Source organism: Rhipicephalus microplus, chromosome 5 (genome assembly GCF_043290135.1).
Source record: "Rhipicephalus microplus isolate Deutch F79 chromosome 5, USDA_Rmic, whole genome shotgun sequence".
NCBI lineage: Eukaryota > Metazoa > Arthropoda > Arachnida > Ixodida > Ixodidae > Rhipicephalus > Rhipicephalus microplus.
In genome coordinates, this window is record NC_134704.1 from 37,366,813 (window position 1) to 37,380,649 (window position 13,837).

At 43.7% G+C, this 13,837-nt stretch overlaps 1 protein-coding gene and 1 pseudogene across 4 annotated transcripts in view; one reads left to right on the top strand and one right to left on the bottom strand.

Moving 5' to 3' along the window:
- The first annotated feature begins 314 nt into the window (after positions 1-314).
- Positions 315-1,365, top strand: LOC142817731 (COMM domain-containing protein 2 pseudogene; annotated as a pseudogene).
- A 2,345-nt stretch (positions 1,366-3,710) lies between these two features.
- The window catches only part of LOC119174706 (uncharacterized), a 47,769-nt gene continuing 37,642 nt past the window's right edge, over positions 3,711-13,837 (bottom strand). For all 4 annotated transcript variants that reach the window (XM_075895221.1, XM_075895223.1, XM_075895222.1 and 1 more), the window contains 2 exons: positions 12,990-13,180; positions 3,711-12,178 (listed from right to left, as the gene is read on the bottom strand). In XM_075895221.1, the coding sequence (XP_075751336.1) occupies positions 12,026-12,178; positions 12,990-13,180 (344 nt within the window). In that variant the 3' untranslated portion in view covers positions 3,711-12,025. The remainder of the gene's footprint in view (positions 12,179-12,989; positions 13,181-13,837) is intronic.

The window sequence follows — 13,837 nt, forward strand, 5'->3', positions numbered from 1 at the left end:
AAAACATTTGCGCACAATGTGAATTATGACGTCAATCCTCACGCAGAACAATAGCCTCTGAGATCTGTACATACTCAAAAAACTTTTGAGCATATCTCTATGCTTTTGAAATTTAAAGTTTGCAATGAGGCAAGAGCTCAAGCATCACTGTTGTATAAAACAACCTAAAATTTTATTTCACAAAAAAATTGCTATAAAAATAAAAAACAGTGCATCATCTGAAATTACCCACTTCAAAGCATAAGAAATTAAAGAGCAGAAACCAAAACAAGCGCCTTTTTTTTTTTTAACATCTTAGCTTTTTGTAACACAACCGGAACTTCCGTTGTTTGTTTTAGAGCATGAGAACACGCTCTTTTGACTCCTACGTGTTTTGTGCTCCTACCTACTTCCTAGCGAACGTGTTGTGGGCGTTTCATCACAGAACACCCACCAGTTGTTTCATCGTTTTTACGTTTTGAATAGGAAAACGCCAACTTGTGTGCGAACTTGGACTCCTCGTGAGACCGTGAGTCTCAACGAACATTCTTCTCGCCACGTGCGACCCCTGATAAGCGCTAAATTAAACCAGGGCTATCATGTTGCTCCTGCTAGACGACGATCACAAGCAGCACCTCCAGTTTATTACCACCGTCGAAGAGCCGGTGGCCAAGGAGTTCTGCAAGATCGCCAACGAGTTCCTCGTTCGCGGTATGAACACCAAGGTGTACCACTCCGCCGCGCAAAAGCTCCAAGTCGACCACGAAGTCGTTCAAGGTGCCGTCGAGGGCCTTTCCCACCTTCTCAGCCAGGCCGCAAAGCTAAAGCTCACCGAACAACACTTTCGGGAATCGCTGCTGCTGCTCAGCTTTTCCGAGTCCGTGTGCGAGGAACTGGTCAGGTATCACTCCGAAAACGAGAAAAACGTGCGCAGGTTGCTGTCCGAGAAGTCCATTCCTCGCTGGAGCTTCTCGCACCTCCAGTGGAGGCTGGAGGCAGAGATCGCCACTCGCTGCCTTAAATCTCACGTTACGCCCCTCGTCACCTTCAAGTTTCACCTCAAGCAAGGCGATGGCGGCGAAACCAGGGAAGTGGTGCTGCAGACGGACCCGCTGAACTTGTTGCACATCACCGAATCGCTGGAGGAAGCTCTGCAGAGCGCGAAGTCGCTTCACATGCGGCGAATAGCGAAGCACGTCAAGTGATGAGAACACGCGATCGACGCGCGTGACCTGTTGTTCTTAATCTTACCTGTGTTGTACCGTGGCGTTCCTCACGCAGTAGAACGGTGTAATGAAAGTATTTGCTGCGACGCATTGGTGCCAGTAGGAAGATTACTCGCCGCTTTGCACCAGAAGTACGTCATAAAGGCACTCCTTGACATGATTGGTATTCGAGTTTTGTTTCGGCATAAACCACACTCTGAAACTGTCGCCGTGTTTCAATGGAGGCGAAATACACAAGGCTCGTGTATGCTTAGATTAAAGCGCTCGTGAAATTCCGGAGATCACCTCTAAGGCGTCATCACCATAGTCACATCGTCTTGGGACGTGGAGCCCCAGCCATTACTATTACTGAACCACGCTCGGTGCGTGTTATTCAAAATGAAAGCAAGCATTGGAATCCAACAGAAAAGACCAAGGAAAGCATAGGGGACGCTAATTTGTCTTTTTCCAGTGTAGCAATTGCAATGAACGGAAATGAACGAAAATATTGACACTAAGCTGTGCAAGGCTTGAGACGGAAAAACTGGACTATTCTAAAATCTAATCTAGTTGCTTCTAGGTGATGCAGGTTTTATGCTGCTGTTAGGTTGTTGGTAGGCTTTATCTAGGTATGCTAGGTTATTTCCATTTTGACTATCAACGCAGTGGGGTTAGAGTTAAACCACAGACAGTCAAAGACACAACCAAGTCGCCCGAATTCCAGAGACAAACTCGTGCTGAGAGCAAGTGCTCACTCCTCCCATAGATCTATGGGAATGTCATTGTTCGCATAGGCTTCCCAACGTTAAGGGCCTTCTTGGTGCTGCCATTGTGGTTCCTGTTCCCTATCATTCTTTCATACATACTCAGGAGAGGGGGGTTTCTGGCTCGATGTTATCACTTCGCAGGTAATTTGTTGGTCTGCCTGTTGCCTTCTGTAAGCACAATATTCACAGTGTATGACTATCTTCTTTATCTGTATATAATCATTATGACGAAAAGCGTAGTCTTCGTTCGAAGCATTGACCAAGCGATTCAGCCTAATAAACACCGTCGCAACCCCAACGCTGCTACTGCCTCGCAGAGCGGTGGAGGCTGCTTCGATCCCAAAGTCCTCTCCGACGTCATGTTTCCCCAGAGCTTCGTTCGGGCCGCCGCTTGCTTCCCCCGTCCTCTGTCATGGCTCAAGAAATACTGCCCAGAACATCCAGCATCCCTGTCCAACAAACCATTCCTGCTTGGATCGTCATCGTCTGGCAGCGCGACCCACCTATCTTCTCTGGTCTTCCACGCGACGACGTTGAGGTATGGCTGAAAGAATACAACATGACCAGTGTTTATAACCAATAGGATGAGCCTGAAAAACTTCGTCACGTCGCCTTCTATCTGTCCGATGTCGCGAAAACGTGGTTTTTTAACCACAAGAGCAGCTTCCCGGATTGGCTCAACAAGTTCGTAGGATTTTTGGGAAACCAAACATCCATTCCGAAGTGTCGAACCGAAAGCTCGACGAGCGTGGCCAACATCCCCGGGAGACATACACTTCGTACATTGAATATGTCCTTGCCCTTTGCCACCGCGTGAATTCTGCGATGACAGAAGCTGATCGTGCTCGCCACATCCTCAAAGAAATAGGCCATGTTGTGTTTAACGCTCTGGCTGTGAAAAACCCCACCATTGTTGAGGACATAATCACCACATGTCAACAACTCCAAGCTATTCGACAGCACCCAGACACCGGTGAGAGCCGGCCTTTCTCGGATGCACACTCTGATTCGCGAGGAACTTCAAACGCAAGGGTTGTCATGTGCACACGCCCCTCAGCCTCACTCTCCACTCCATCTGCTGGTCTGCGGGACATCATCAATGAGGAGCTCTCATCCATGGCTTGCGCTCTCCCATCCAACACTCCGACGCTACCGATGTCGACGCATGTGCATGCCACTGCCACGCCACCAGCCTTGGTTCAGCACACACATCCGTTCCCGTGCAGTCCAACATAGCAGCATTTGCACCACACTCGCCTGTCCCAGTTCCAGCACTCTATGCCCCCTGGCACGAGACGGTAGCAGCGTTGAGGTTGCAACGGTGTTTATTAGGCTGAATTGCCTGATCAACGCTTCGAACAAAGACAGCGTTTTTTGTGATGATGACTATATACAGATGAAGGTCAAACGCTGTGAATATTGTGCTTACACCTTCTTCACTTTCAGCGGACCAGTGGAGAGTTGTGGGAGGTGCCCAATTTCCATGGCACATGCCTGTTTATGACGCCGGTAGTTTTCTGGGTGGCCACAGAGTGTTGCATACCTGTTATGATGTCGGTTATATGTGAACGACTTGCAAGGAAATATTTCCTAAACAGCGTCACTGTTAAAACACTCTTTTCATCGATAGGTTATGAAGCTGTAACCTTCAAATCGCGCACCCACAGGGAAGTCTTGCAGACATCGCTGCAAACGGGCACTGCTGCTAAAATAACCAAAGCGAGCATGCAAGACATGCCAAGCAGAACACAAGCTCAAGTTTCATTCAGTTGTTATAACATTTATTTGTACGAAAGGGCTACACATTCAGGTCACCTACATATCTTCTCTTTATCATATATATATATATATAAATCTATTATATTACATAGACTGAGCTCAGTAGATTGTCACACTGTGTATGCTTTCTTGTGACAGAAAAAAAGGGAGGTGGGGGAGGGGAGAGGTGCCCTGCTTCCATTTTTATTGTAGCGTTGGGGGAAATGCTTGGCAACTAAAACAGTACTGTAGCCATATAAAAAAGACGTGCGACACACAATCCGTTAATGAACTACGTGCAACAATTCACTTGGCCACGCAGAAGCAGCATTTCGAGGAAGTGAAGCGAGTGAAGTTTGCTTAGACTTTGATGTGTGACAGCATAATACTATCACTACAAGCAATATCAGCAAACAAACGCTGCCACATTCTACAAGTTCTTCTAATTGTGTGTTCATGACAACTTAACAAGCAAAGGACTGCACTGCCATCAACTAAAGTTGACATTGGACTTCATGACGCTCCCCGGCAATTCGCTAGTTACTATTTCATTAACAGAGCTAATTGTTTACTCAAAGGCACTAAAGTAGTTATACTTTCAAGCTACTCATTATTGCAATAATCAACAAGCAGCATAACCAAATTGTCCTTACTTAAGTTCAAGGCAGTACTGTCCTAAGCTTGGTGGAGTTGAAAAAGTAGAGGCAGATTCTTGTACAGAGGAGAGGATTCTTAAGTCCTTAAGCTCGCCAAGCTGTACAAGCCACGACAACAGTGCAGATTCTTAAATAAAAATACGCACTTTCAGAAGGGCCGTGCAAAAAAGCAGGGCTTAAAGAAATAAAAGCAGACAGCCTGAGAAACGGTTCACAGCATCTAGCGAAATAAATCTGGTAAGAAACACTCATGCTTGTGCCTACCCAAGACAGCTGAAGTTGCTTTTCAGCAATACTGTTATTCTGTCTTGACCGCTTTAGTCATGTGCCGAACACATGATTCAATACATGAGCAAAACACAAGAACACTATTGTACAAGTGGACACAGATTAGTGCAGCCAAGAACGACGGAGTGATACTAAAAACCAAAGCTAGCACACACACGTATACAGTAACATACAATGCGACACACAAGTTGGTGTATGGCATAAAATGTCCACAGCTCTACACGCCAACTAGACCAGTACCCACGTCTTTATTGCTAAATTGCATCACAAATATTACAATAACTATCTAACAATGTAAGTCAACGTACCTAAGTCATTGGCAATATAGCTTCTTTTTAGCACACTAATATCGTGTCCCATAATAGGATGCCTGTTTGAGCTATAGCACATCAGGGCCACCTTTATTTTTCTCAACCGTGTTTCTCCTAGCACCTGGTAATTAAGAAACCCATTTCGACTGAGTGGAATGTAGGAACATGTTGAAGTTTTATTAAGTACCATGAAACTGATGCCACGCTCACAGCACAGGTGCCCACAAGAACCGCAAGTAGTACTTCTACAAAATAAGGAGGCATCTTCCACAGAATTCAGTGCAGCATATTAAAGCAGGATACACTCCAATCCAAAGTGCTACCAAATACAATGCTCAAGTGCAAGTAAATGACATTTAGAAGTGTAAAACAGTAGTTCTTAAAGAATCACTGAAGGTACAAACCAGTCCAGAGTGATGCAAGAGTCATGCAAGCATCGCTTAAACTTGCACTTTTAAGAACTATGCACTCAGTGTAGTGACTTCGTAGTGATGGAACAATAAAAACTTTTTTTTTCCAAGTTCGTGGAATTCAACTTTTGGTTAATTTGGAATATAATGTATTCACAGATAGGCAATAAAATAAGACAGAATAAGAACTATAATCTATTATTTTGCTCCGGCACACTTTTGCCCCTAAAACTATTGCTCGTGGAACAAGTGGCTTTTAGGCCTTGTTGAATTCACCAAAACTTGGCATACCTTTAAGGGAAAAACTCAAGGGACACTGCTCAGTTTGTTTGCTAAACACTATTACTCACAGAAAGCAGGCAACTTTTCTAGTGAATGCTAAAAATTTTTTGAGTAGCAGATACCACACTGGGTACTAGTCTGCAACAAACAGGTGTGAAAGAATAAAAAGGCTGGGCTTGCTTTCCGCTTGCCTCATAAAATCCAAATTACACGTTCAATCTTACATGTTGCCTATAAATACTGTAGAAAACATTCACAGGTAGACGAGACTCCAGCGCCAATGTTTGGCTGCAAATGGATATGTACCTCTGTATATGCCTAAGCTAGCTCTATAACAAGATGCAGAAGAGACCTACTATCTCCTGAACCACTCACTAGACTATTCAAGTACAGGAACATCTAATAGCGCCTCATACATATCGGTAAGCTCACAAGGGTGAATGATGCTTAGGACGTTCCCATAACTTTTTTTTTTTTTTTTTGAATAAAGAATAATGTGAATGATACATACGCCCCCCCCCCCCCCCCCATAAATTTATGCCCTTGTGTTAAAACTTGTCGTTTGTACGGTTATCTTTATACGGAATGTTAAGATCACAATAATGGATGGATACACGTTTGAAAGCCATCACTTTTATAAAAACAAAAAATGTGAGCACTCAACAGCTGATGATTTGCAGAGCTGATAAGTACAGGGCAAGAACGACCCAGTACACCGATCCTTGCAATGCACAGCTCCAAGTGAAGTAGCAAAGTTCCTCAAAATATGCCACAAGTTCAGTCACTAAACCAAGTTATATGCTCAACATACATAAAAAGTCAAATTTAAACAATTGGAGCAACCGGATGCAAAGAAAAAGTGGGATGATTGCACATGGAAAGCCTGGAAAAAAGTGGCCCTGAAAAAAATATGTATCGATCGTGTAGTAACGATCCTAAAAATAGCTACCTGCTTTTGAAAGTGTGGAGACGCCAGTTGTAAATTTTTCGCATGGGTACAAGACAAGACTCATTTCTAGCTCCAGGGTGCAACCAGTGTTGCTGTCATCATGGGCCCACAGACCACAGAGTAGCTACATTTCCGCAACACACACAACATCCTGAGAGTCGCTGGCATCATCTAGGCAGTTGCACACACGTCCATCCGCTGAAATGGGCAGCACAGGCAAAAAAACGGGCACTCCCGCCGATAGTGCCGGCAATGTCACTCAGTCACGCTGACAGTGCCAGAGGTGTGCGCGTATACGAACAGCTATGAGATGAGCACAATATCAGCGAGAACATGAAAACTTGCAGCTTGCACTCCACAGAGCTCCAGTAACATCTAACTCTCAGCAGCACTAGTGAACACAATGTTAAAGGCATTGTGCAGGAGTCCATGGCAGGTATTAAAGATAGCTCCAGTCACAAAATCTTCCGCCAGATTACTGTTAGGTTATTCGTAAAAAGTTTATGTGCCATGGGACCTTCACAAAAGCAAAACTTTGATCACCATGGTTCAATTGAGTTCTCCTATGAATACATCTCAATACATGATAATGCGCTAAAAGGGACACTAAAGTCAAATAAAAATTTGTCGTAGTGAAAGCTCAATGTATGATAACGTCTAAAACGACAATATTATCAACAGCAGTGCCCTACTTACCGAGAAATTAACGTAAATGCACAAGAACACGCGCTCTACAAGTAGGACATTTGTAAATGATCCCAATGACATCACAGTTACCACCTACAATTAATCACTAGTAACCGAACTAGCCACACTAAATAAAGAACCTTCCGTGCATTAAGAGACTTGACAAAATGCTGCTTGTTTGTTTCTGTTTGATTCATGAAAAGAACTGCAATACGTTACTATGGGGAATGGCACAAGTGGTTCAAGAGTTCAATTTTCGCCTGGTTAAACTAGACGTATTGTGTCATCTAGCGGGGCCCAGTTGAACCAAGCACGTCTGCCATCTCGGAGGCCATGCCAGAAAATCGTTCAATGGCCGTTGTTGCTGCAGTAGCTCCCGCTACTTTCGCTCTGCTGCTACTAGTTTCGGTGGCCGTGCTGTAAAGCCAAACAACATGCACGACAACGGTAATGTGAAAGTTTCCACTTTGACGGTAATGTGAAAGTTTCCAGTGTGCTAACGTGATGCGGACCACTAAAACACGATTTTGTTTCAAAATAAGCACTTCCTTGACACAAAAATAGCACTACGAGGTTTCTGGACCGCTATTTCTGCAATCAACATCGTCTTTAGTGTCCCTTTAAATTAAATGTTTGCGGTAACAAACATTTTTCAGGCCTTGTGATCTTTGCCAACTGTATGCATATGACAGTGAATGAGTACCGCTGCTACCTTCGAAGCATCATACTCCAAGGTTGTTGGTAACTATTTATAAATACGGCAATTAGTGTTTTTACGACCTGTAAATAATAGGCAGTTAGGAAACAGATTAAAATGCAAGAGTTTTCTTCCCAGAAAGACTTCCAGTGCTTCACCCTGAAGCATAAAACACAGCTGAGGTGGTGACGGCTGCACTTTCACAATAGTGCTGTGTATAAGCAATGCATCGATAAACATTTGTCACTGCTGCAATGTAGAGTGCAAGTTCTACAATTTTGCGCATTTTCACAAGGTGCAATGAATAAATGCAAATCTACTACCTCAAAAGCCTTGCACAAGTCGGTGACGGCTGAATATTGAAGAACTATGTCGCGGGATACACAATTGAGGATCATTCCAGCAATGAGTTACATGTGGTTTTCAAGCCAGGCACACAAAATGTGGTACAAGTCGTTGCATAAATTCCATTACGGAAAGAAAGAAATCACATTGCACTCACAGAAACACGATTTTTCTTGGAATATCAAAGTAGTGTTACTGAGTAAAAAGTTTTTCAAAAAATTCAGTTAGAAGTCCCAAAACATGCACTTCTGTGAAAAACTCGTTCCAAAGCCATACAGAGGCCATGTAAAATGACGGTATGTATGTAAATAAATTGGTCGTACAAAAGATAAGCCGCTCAGGCCACAAGGCAAGCCTGCTCCGCAATTTTGTTTTAGTCCCAGTGCTTTATAAAAAAAGAGCACTTCAAAAAAATGCATAATGAGTGGCACAGACCAGCAGGACAAGACTGGTGCATCGTAGGCGCTAATCTAGACAATACATTTTAATATGCCTCTCCTCACAGAGCCATCTTGATGTGGATTCTAGCTCTGTTCAATGAATCTGCAATCCAGGTTCTTTAAAAAGCCTTGCTTCTCTACTGTACCTAGCATGCTATCTGTGGACTTGACATCACAGTTTCGTATGAGGCCACAAGAAAGCAATAACAAGCTACACGAACCCAAACGTATCACAAATCACACGGCTTACCCAGGATACATAGAAGACCACAATTCATAGTGGATAAAAAGAAACAGAGCCATTCACGACATGACAACAGACATGATGCAGAAATACTGAGAGAGTCCACAGAATAAATGAAATGCACCGAATTGGGGTAACAACTCAATAAGCCTAAAATTCATTTTCTCTAGAGTTCACCACCATACACGTTCACCATGCTGATGTTCCCGACCATGCAAGAACGACATAAGGTATGACAGGACCAATGTCCTCTCTGAACGATGCCATGTTAAAATACAATTAAAATGAGAGGATTTGCAGCAAGGCACCGTACCATATTACTTATTTCTGGAAGATATAATTGAAAAGAAGCACTGAGCTGACAATTTCAAAATAGATGCTGGCACCGCCAAAAAATCTGGGAAAGTAAAAAAAAAATCAAAAGAAGGCCACTGCAAGCACACTACTACGTACTTTGCAGGACATTACAAATTATTATGAAAATGAATGAAAACAATTTACCATATATATATATACAGGTGTTCCCATGGTGAATCAAACACATGAAGAGAGAATAAATGCTATTGTGCTTGTTAATTCATTCAATTACGGCACATAACAACACATAAGGTGCAAACCCCGTTCAGAAAAGACCGAGGAATCTTCCATTGGTACAGCAACATCAACGCTGCCTGCAACGTTGGAGAAACGCTGCAGACCCTGTGATCAGCCCCCCGTATTTTGCTCACTCGCTCATCAACCCACTACACATTCACTCGAAAAATGTCGTACGCCACACATCACATTACGCACACATCACAGAAAAAAGTGGCAAGACGACTTTCAACATGAGCAATTTAGATCCCTATTCATACCTGGTGACAGCCCAGCAGTTTAGTAACAGCTTCATCCAAAAACTGAACTGTCTATGCCCACTGTGTGCCAAGCCCATAAAAATGCAGTTCTCATGGGCGCTGACATCAAAATTTCACCTCTGCCCCACACAGACAATGAAAGCTTTTGTGCGTACAGGCCACATCAAAAGTTTGAAAAGTCAGTGGGTCTTGCAGTGTTCGTATGTAGTCGGCAAATAGACCACATGGCACTGGCAAACCAGACCTCTTATAATGATCAGTTGTACGTGATGGTAGTCTTTTACAACACAGAAGAAGATTACCAGTGTCACTGTACAAATATAACACTCGGCTGATTCGTGCACCTGTGATGCGACTGTTATGAAGTGTGGAACACTGTCGTAAGCAGTTACTTCATCAGGAGCTATACATCGCCTTGAAAAACTTCCCCGTAATGTAGAGAGATAGATTAGATGTGGGTTGCGTATTCATGTATAATCAGTCACTGAATCTTATCTGTGACAATTACTTATTTTTACCGCTGAAATACTTGGTTTTCACCAACTATAAGCATCAAATCCATACCATACCAGTGGTCACAGTATCTCAAGCAAGATGGAAAATGTACACTTCTTCAATCACACAGAAAATACACGTAATAAGAATTAATCTGCTCTACCATTACACCTGCATCCAAGCAAAGCGAACTGAAACAACATTTATACTGAAGGATAAAGCTCCCTTCAACAAATACCGCTGTGAGATACATCATGAAGCTTATACATGTGCGTACAAAAGGCAGAAAAAAAAAACACGAGAATGAGCAGATTGTGTATAGCATGTAGAAGACAAAGGCATTCAGCTACTGTAAAAACAAAAAAGGAGATGCGTTGGTGTCGGCATAAATTTCCGCTTGGAAATAAGAAATTCAGACCACTGCACTTACATCCAAGGCCAGCTCCCTCAAAACCAGCATTACATCTAGCCGACAATGAGAAAACGCTATACAAGGTATAGTCGAAACAAAGAAGTCATCTTATGACCTCCATATGAAAAACAGTACTTTGCTGCAATTTCTAGCTCTCCGAACTGTACAGAATACTCAGCAGAAGTGAATAAAGGGCTTGAAATGGAGCAAGTGAGGACTCGGTAGTGCACTTTTATTAAAGGTTATGCGGTAAAGCTATCGCACAAGCCGCAGTCACATCCTTAAGTCCTTCGATCCACGCTGAATTCGCAGCAAGCATCGAAATCTCACCGAAATCACATTCCCAGAGCTAATATTATGCGACAGGCTCGTTAAAAGCGAGATGCGGTGACAACTGTGGTTGCCGGCATTGTGGTAGTGGTAGTCGTGTTATTGTTAAATGGCACGAAATTGGCAATGGTAGTATGGTACTATTATGTGCGCATAAAAGCATGTCTTAGCACATGAACCCATTTTCACACACTTCAGTTTTCTTATAAAGAAAAGATAATTAACTGCATTTCAGCTGTAACCTTTGTGCTCAGCTGTACGGTGGGACAGCCACTTCTGCTCGAGAGCCTACTCGGTGACACTATCTGGCATTGTATTGCAGGCAGCATCGTATTTTTTGGCCCCTAATGTCTTGACTAAAGGGAATGCTCATCATAATGTTAATTACCACCGCAATAAGAGCATGGCTGATGTCTCGACAGCCTCACACACTCATGCTAATGCCTTCCCAGTTTTCTTCACTTGCACTAAGTGAAGGCTAAGGTTAAAGTACCGTTCGAAATCAACGCTGACTGTACCGAACACCATGGTTTCCTCTAAAATTGTTACACCATAATAATAAAAATGCAAGAAAGAATCAATGAAACTTTGCACAATAAAACACTACTGCAGAACTCGGCCACTGATGCGAGCATTTCGGAAAGCTTGGCGCAACTTCTATTCATAAATACTTGCTCTTAGCTGAAGTTTAATACTTAAAAATTTACATGCCCTGAAGCCGCCCGCTGGCAACCCCCCGTTCAAATGCTTATGCGCTTTCCGAGATTCTGAAGGGGGAAAGGATTCACTGGTGTTGCAGTGCTGAGTCGACAAGTTGACTGGAGGGTGGAAGGTGTGCTGGGGGCTCCCTTTGCCCTCAGACGGGAAGGTTGCGCACGCCTGGTTGGACTGCGAAGACTGGTCAGACCGCGCTGGGTCAGACGGTCAGGGTCAGCTTTTTGAGACGGTCTATCTCCACCTGAAGGGTCATGCGCAGTTTCTTCTCCTCGTCGATTTCGGCCATGAGGTCGCGCACCAGCTTGCTGTACTGGTTCCGATTGGACTCCACGGTTTCTTTGAGGGAATTGATCTGTGTGAAATGTTTATCGCCACTTTATTAGAAAACAGACTAGGTGGGTTTAGAAAGACTTTAGGAGCCAAATAACAGGCCCATGTAAACTGTTGAAACAGTTCAAGCATTCAAGAAAGCATTCAAGAAACCTCTGGTGCTTGTTACGTGCCAATGAAGATGTTTAGTTTGAGAAAAAACCCCATTTTAATGGTCCGCATACGAGCATCCATAAAGGGAACGAGCACTCAGGTGTATCTTGAGAAGCTCTAGCATGCCCAAATTCAGGCATTTGGTGCGTGGTTTATTTTGATGAACTGTTTCGCATGTCAGTGTCTCTGCACTTGAAAAAGGTCCTGTTGACTTGTTTTTAGGAAAACGTTTTGGACCATGCTGCCTGAGACCACAGACTTTGATGCCTTCATTTTGTTAGGTTCTTTCACTGAGGTGGTGAACCTCAGTTCGAAGCAATTACAGTGAGAGGGCTAACTATGCATGGCAAAGAACCCCCTCCTCCACGAAAGAGAGAGAGAGAGAAAAAAAAAAGGAAAAAAAATGCCAGTATGAGCACAGGACCCACTTACTTCTTCCTTGGCCTTCGCCACTCACGTAAGCCACTACAGTGAATCAAATCCCCTTTTTAACAAAGTGGAATTAGCGCAAATAATTACTAACCCAAGACGAGGCATACAAGGACAACGATTCGCACTAATTTTACTTCCTTAAAAGGCAGTACCAAAAAGCCCAGCAGTCTGCTTTACTGAATCAAGTCTATGTTGCCCGATTTTCAGTTCATATAAGAATATCATGCCTAGAAGACAATGTCCCTCACCTGCTGCTGGAGGCTATTGAGCTCCTCCTTGGGAACGCAGTTCTCGCGAAGAACCTTCAGCTCATTCTTGAGCTCCTGTACAGCATCGCCATCGGCTGAGCACATGCCCTTCTGGCTCCGCAGGATTACAGGTGCTGCTGTCACCGCCGGAGACTCCTTTGTAATCGGGCTACGCGACAGCACAGCTGATTCTGCGCAGCAATGTCAAAATGAAAACAGGCGTGAATGTTAATGGTGGCCAATGCATGGCTGCACACATGCATGTACAATGGTCTCATAGAATCGGCCTGCAGCAGTCCCACATGTGTTCCATCAGTAGAATTTCATTAAAATTTTGTATTTGGCTACAGTGCCGTGACACGAATTTCACAGTAGACGAGACCCATGTTAATACCTATTGCCTTCAGGTTCCATTAAATGAGGTACTATCGCACTCAGTATGATGCACACTTTGGGAGCGCGTGGCCAAGCGCAGTGTAAGGTTGTACAGTGGCGTTGGTCATGATGTGTTCTAGAGTTATCAAGGGAGGGTAGCTGTTTTCGTGTGTGCGCATCGCCTCCACTTACTTTCACACTTGCCCTTGTTTTGCCTTGTCATGATATCAGCTTTGGAAATGATAACTGCCACAAACGCTTGCAGCCAGAACTTCCAATCTTTCTTCAGTAAAGCTACATAAACAATAAAAAGTACATTTAAGTAAACGAGGGTGAAAGCAAGCGTAGATGAAATGGGAATGATGCACGCTCACGGGAACTACCAAGCTCGGTCCCGATAACTCTAAAATATGTCACGGTAAGCGTCACTGTACAATCTTGCAATGCACAAGGCTACGCATACGCATGGTGTA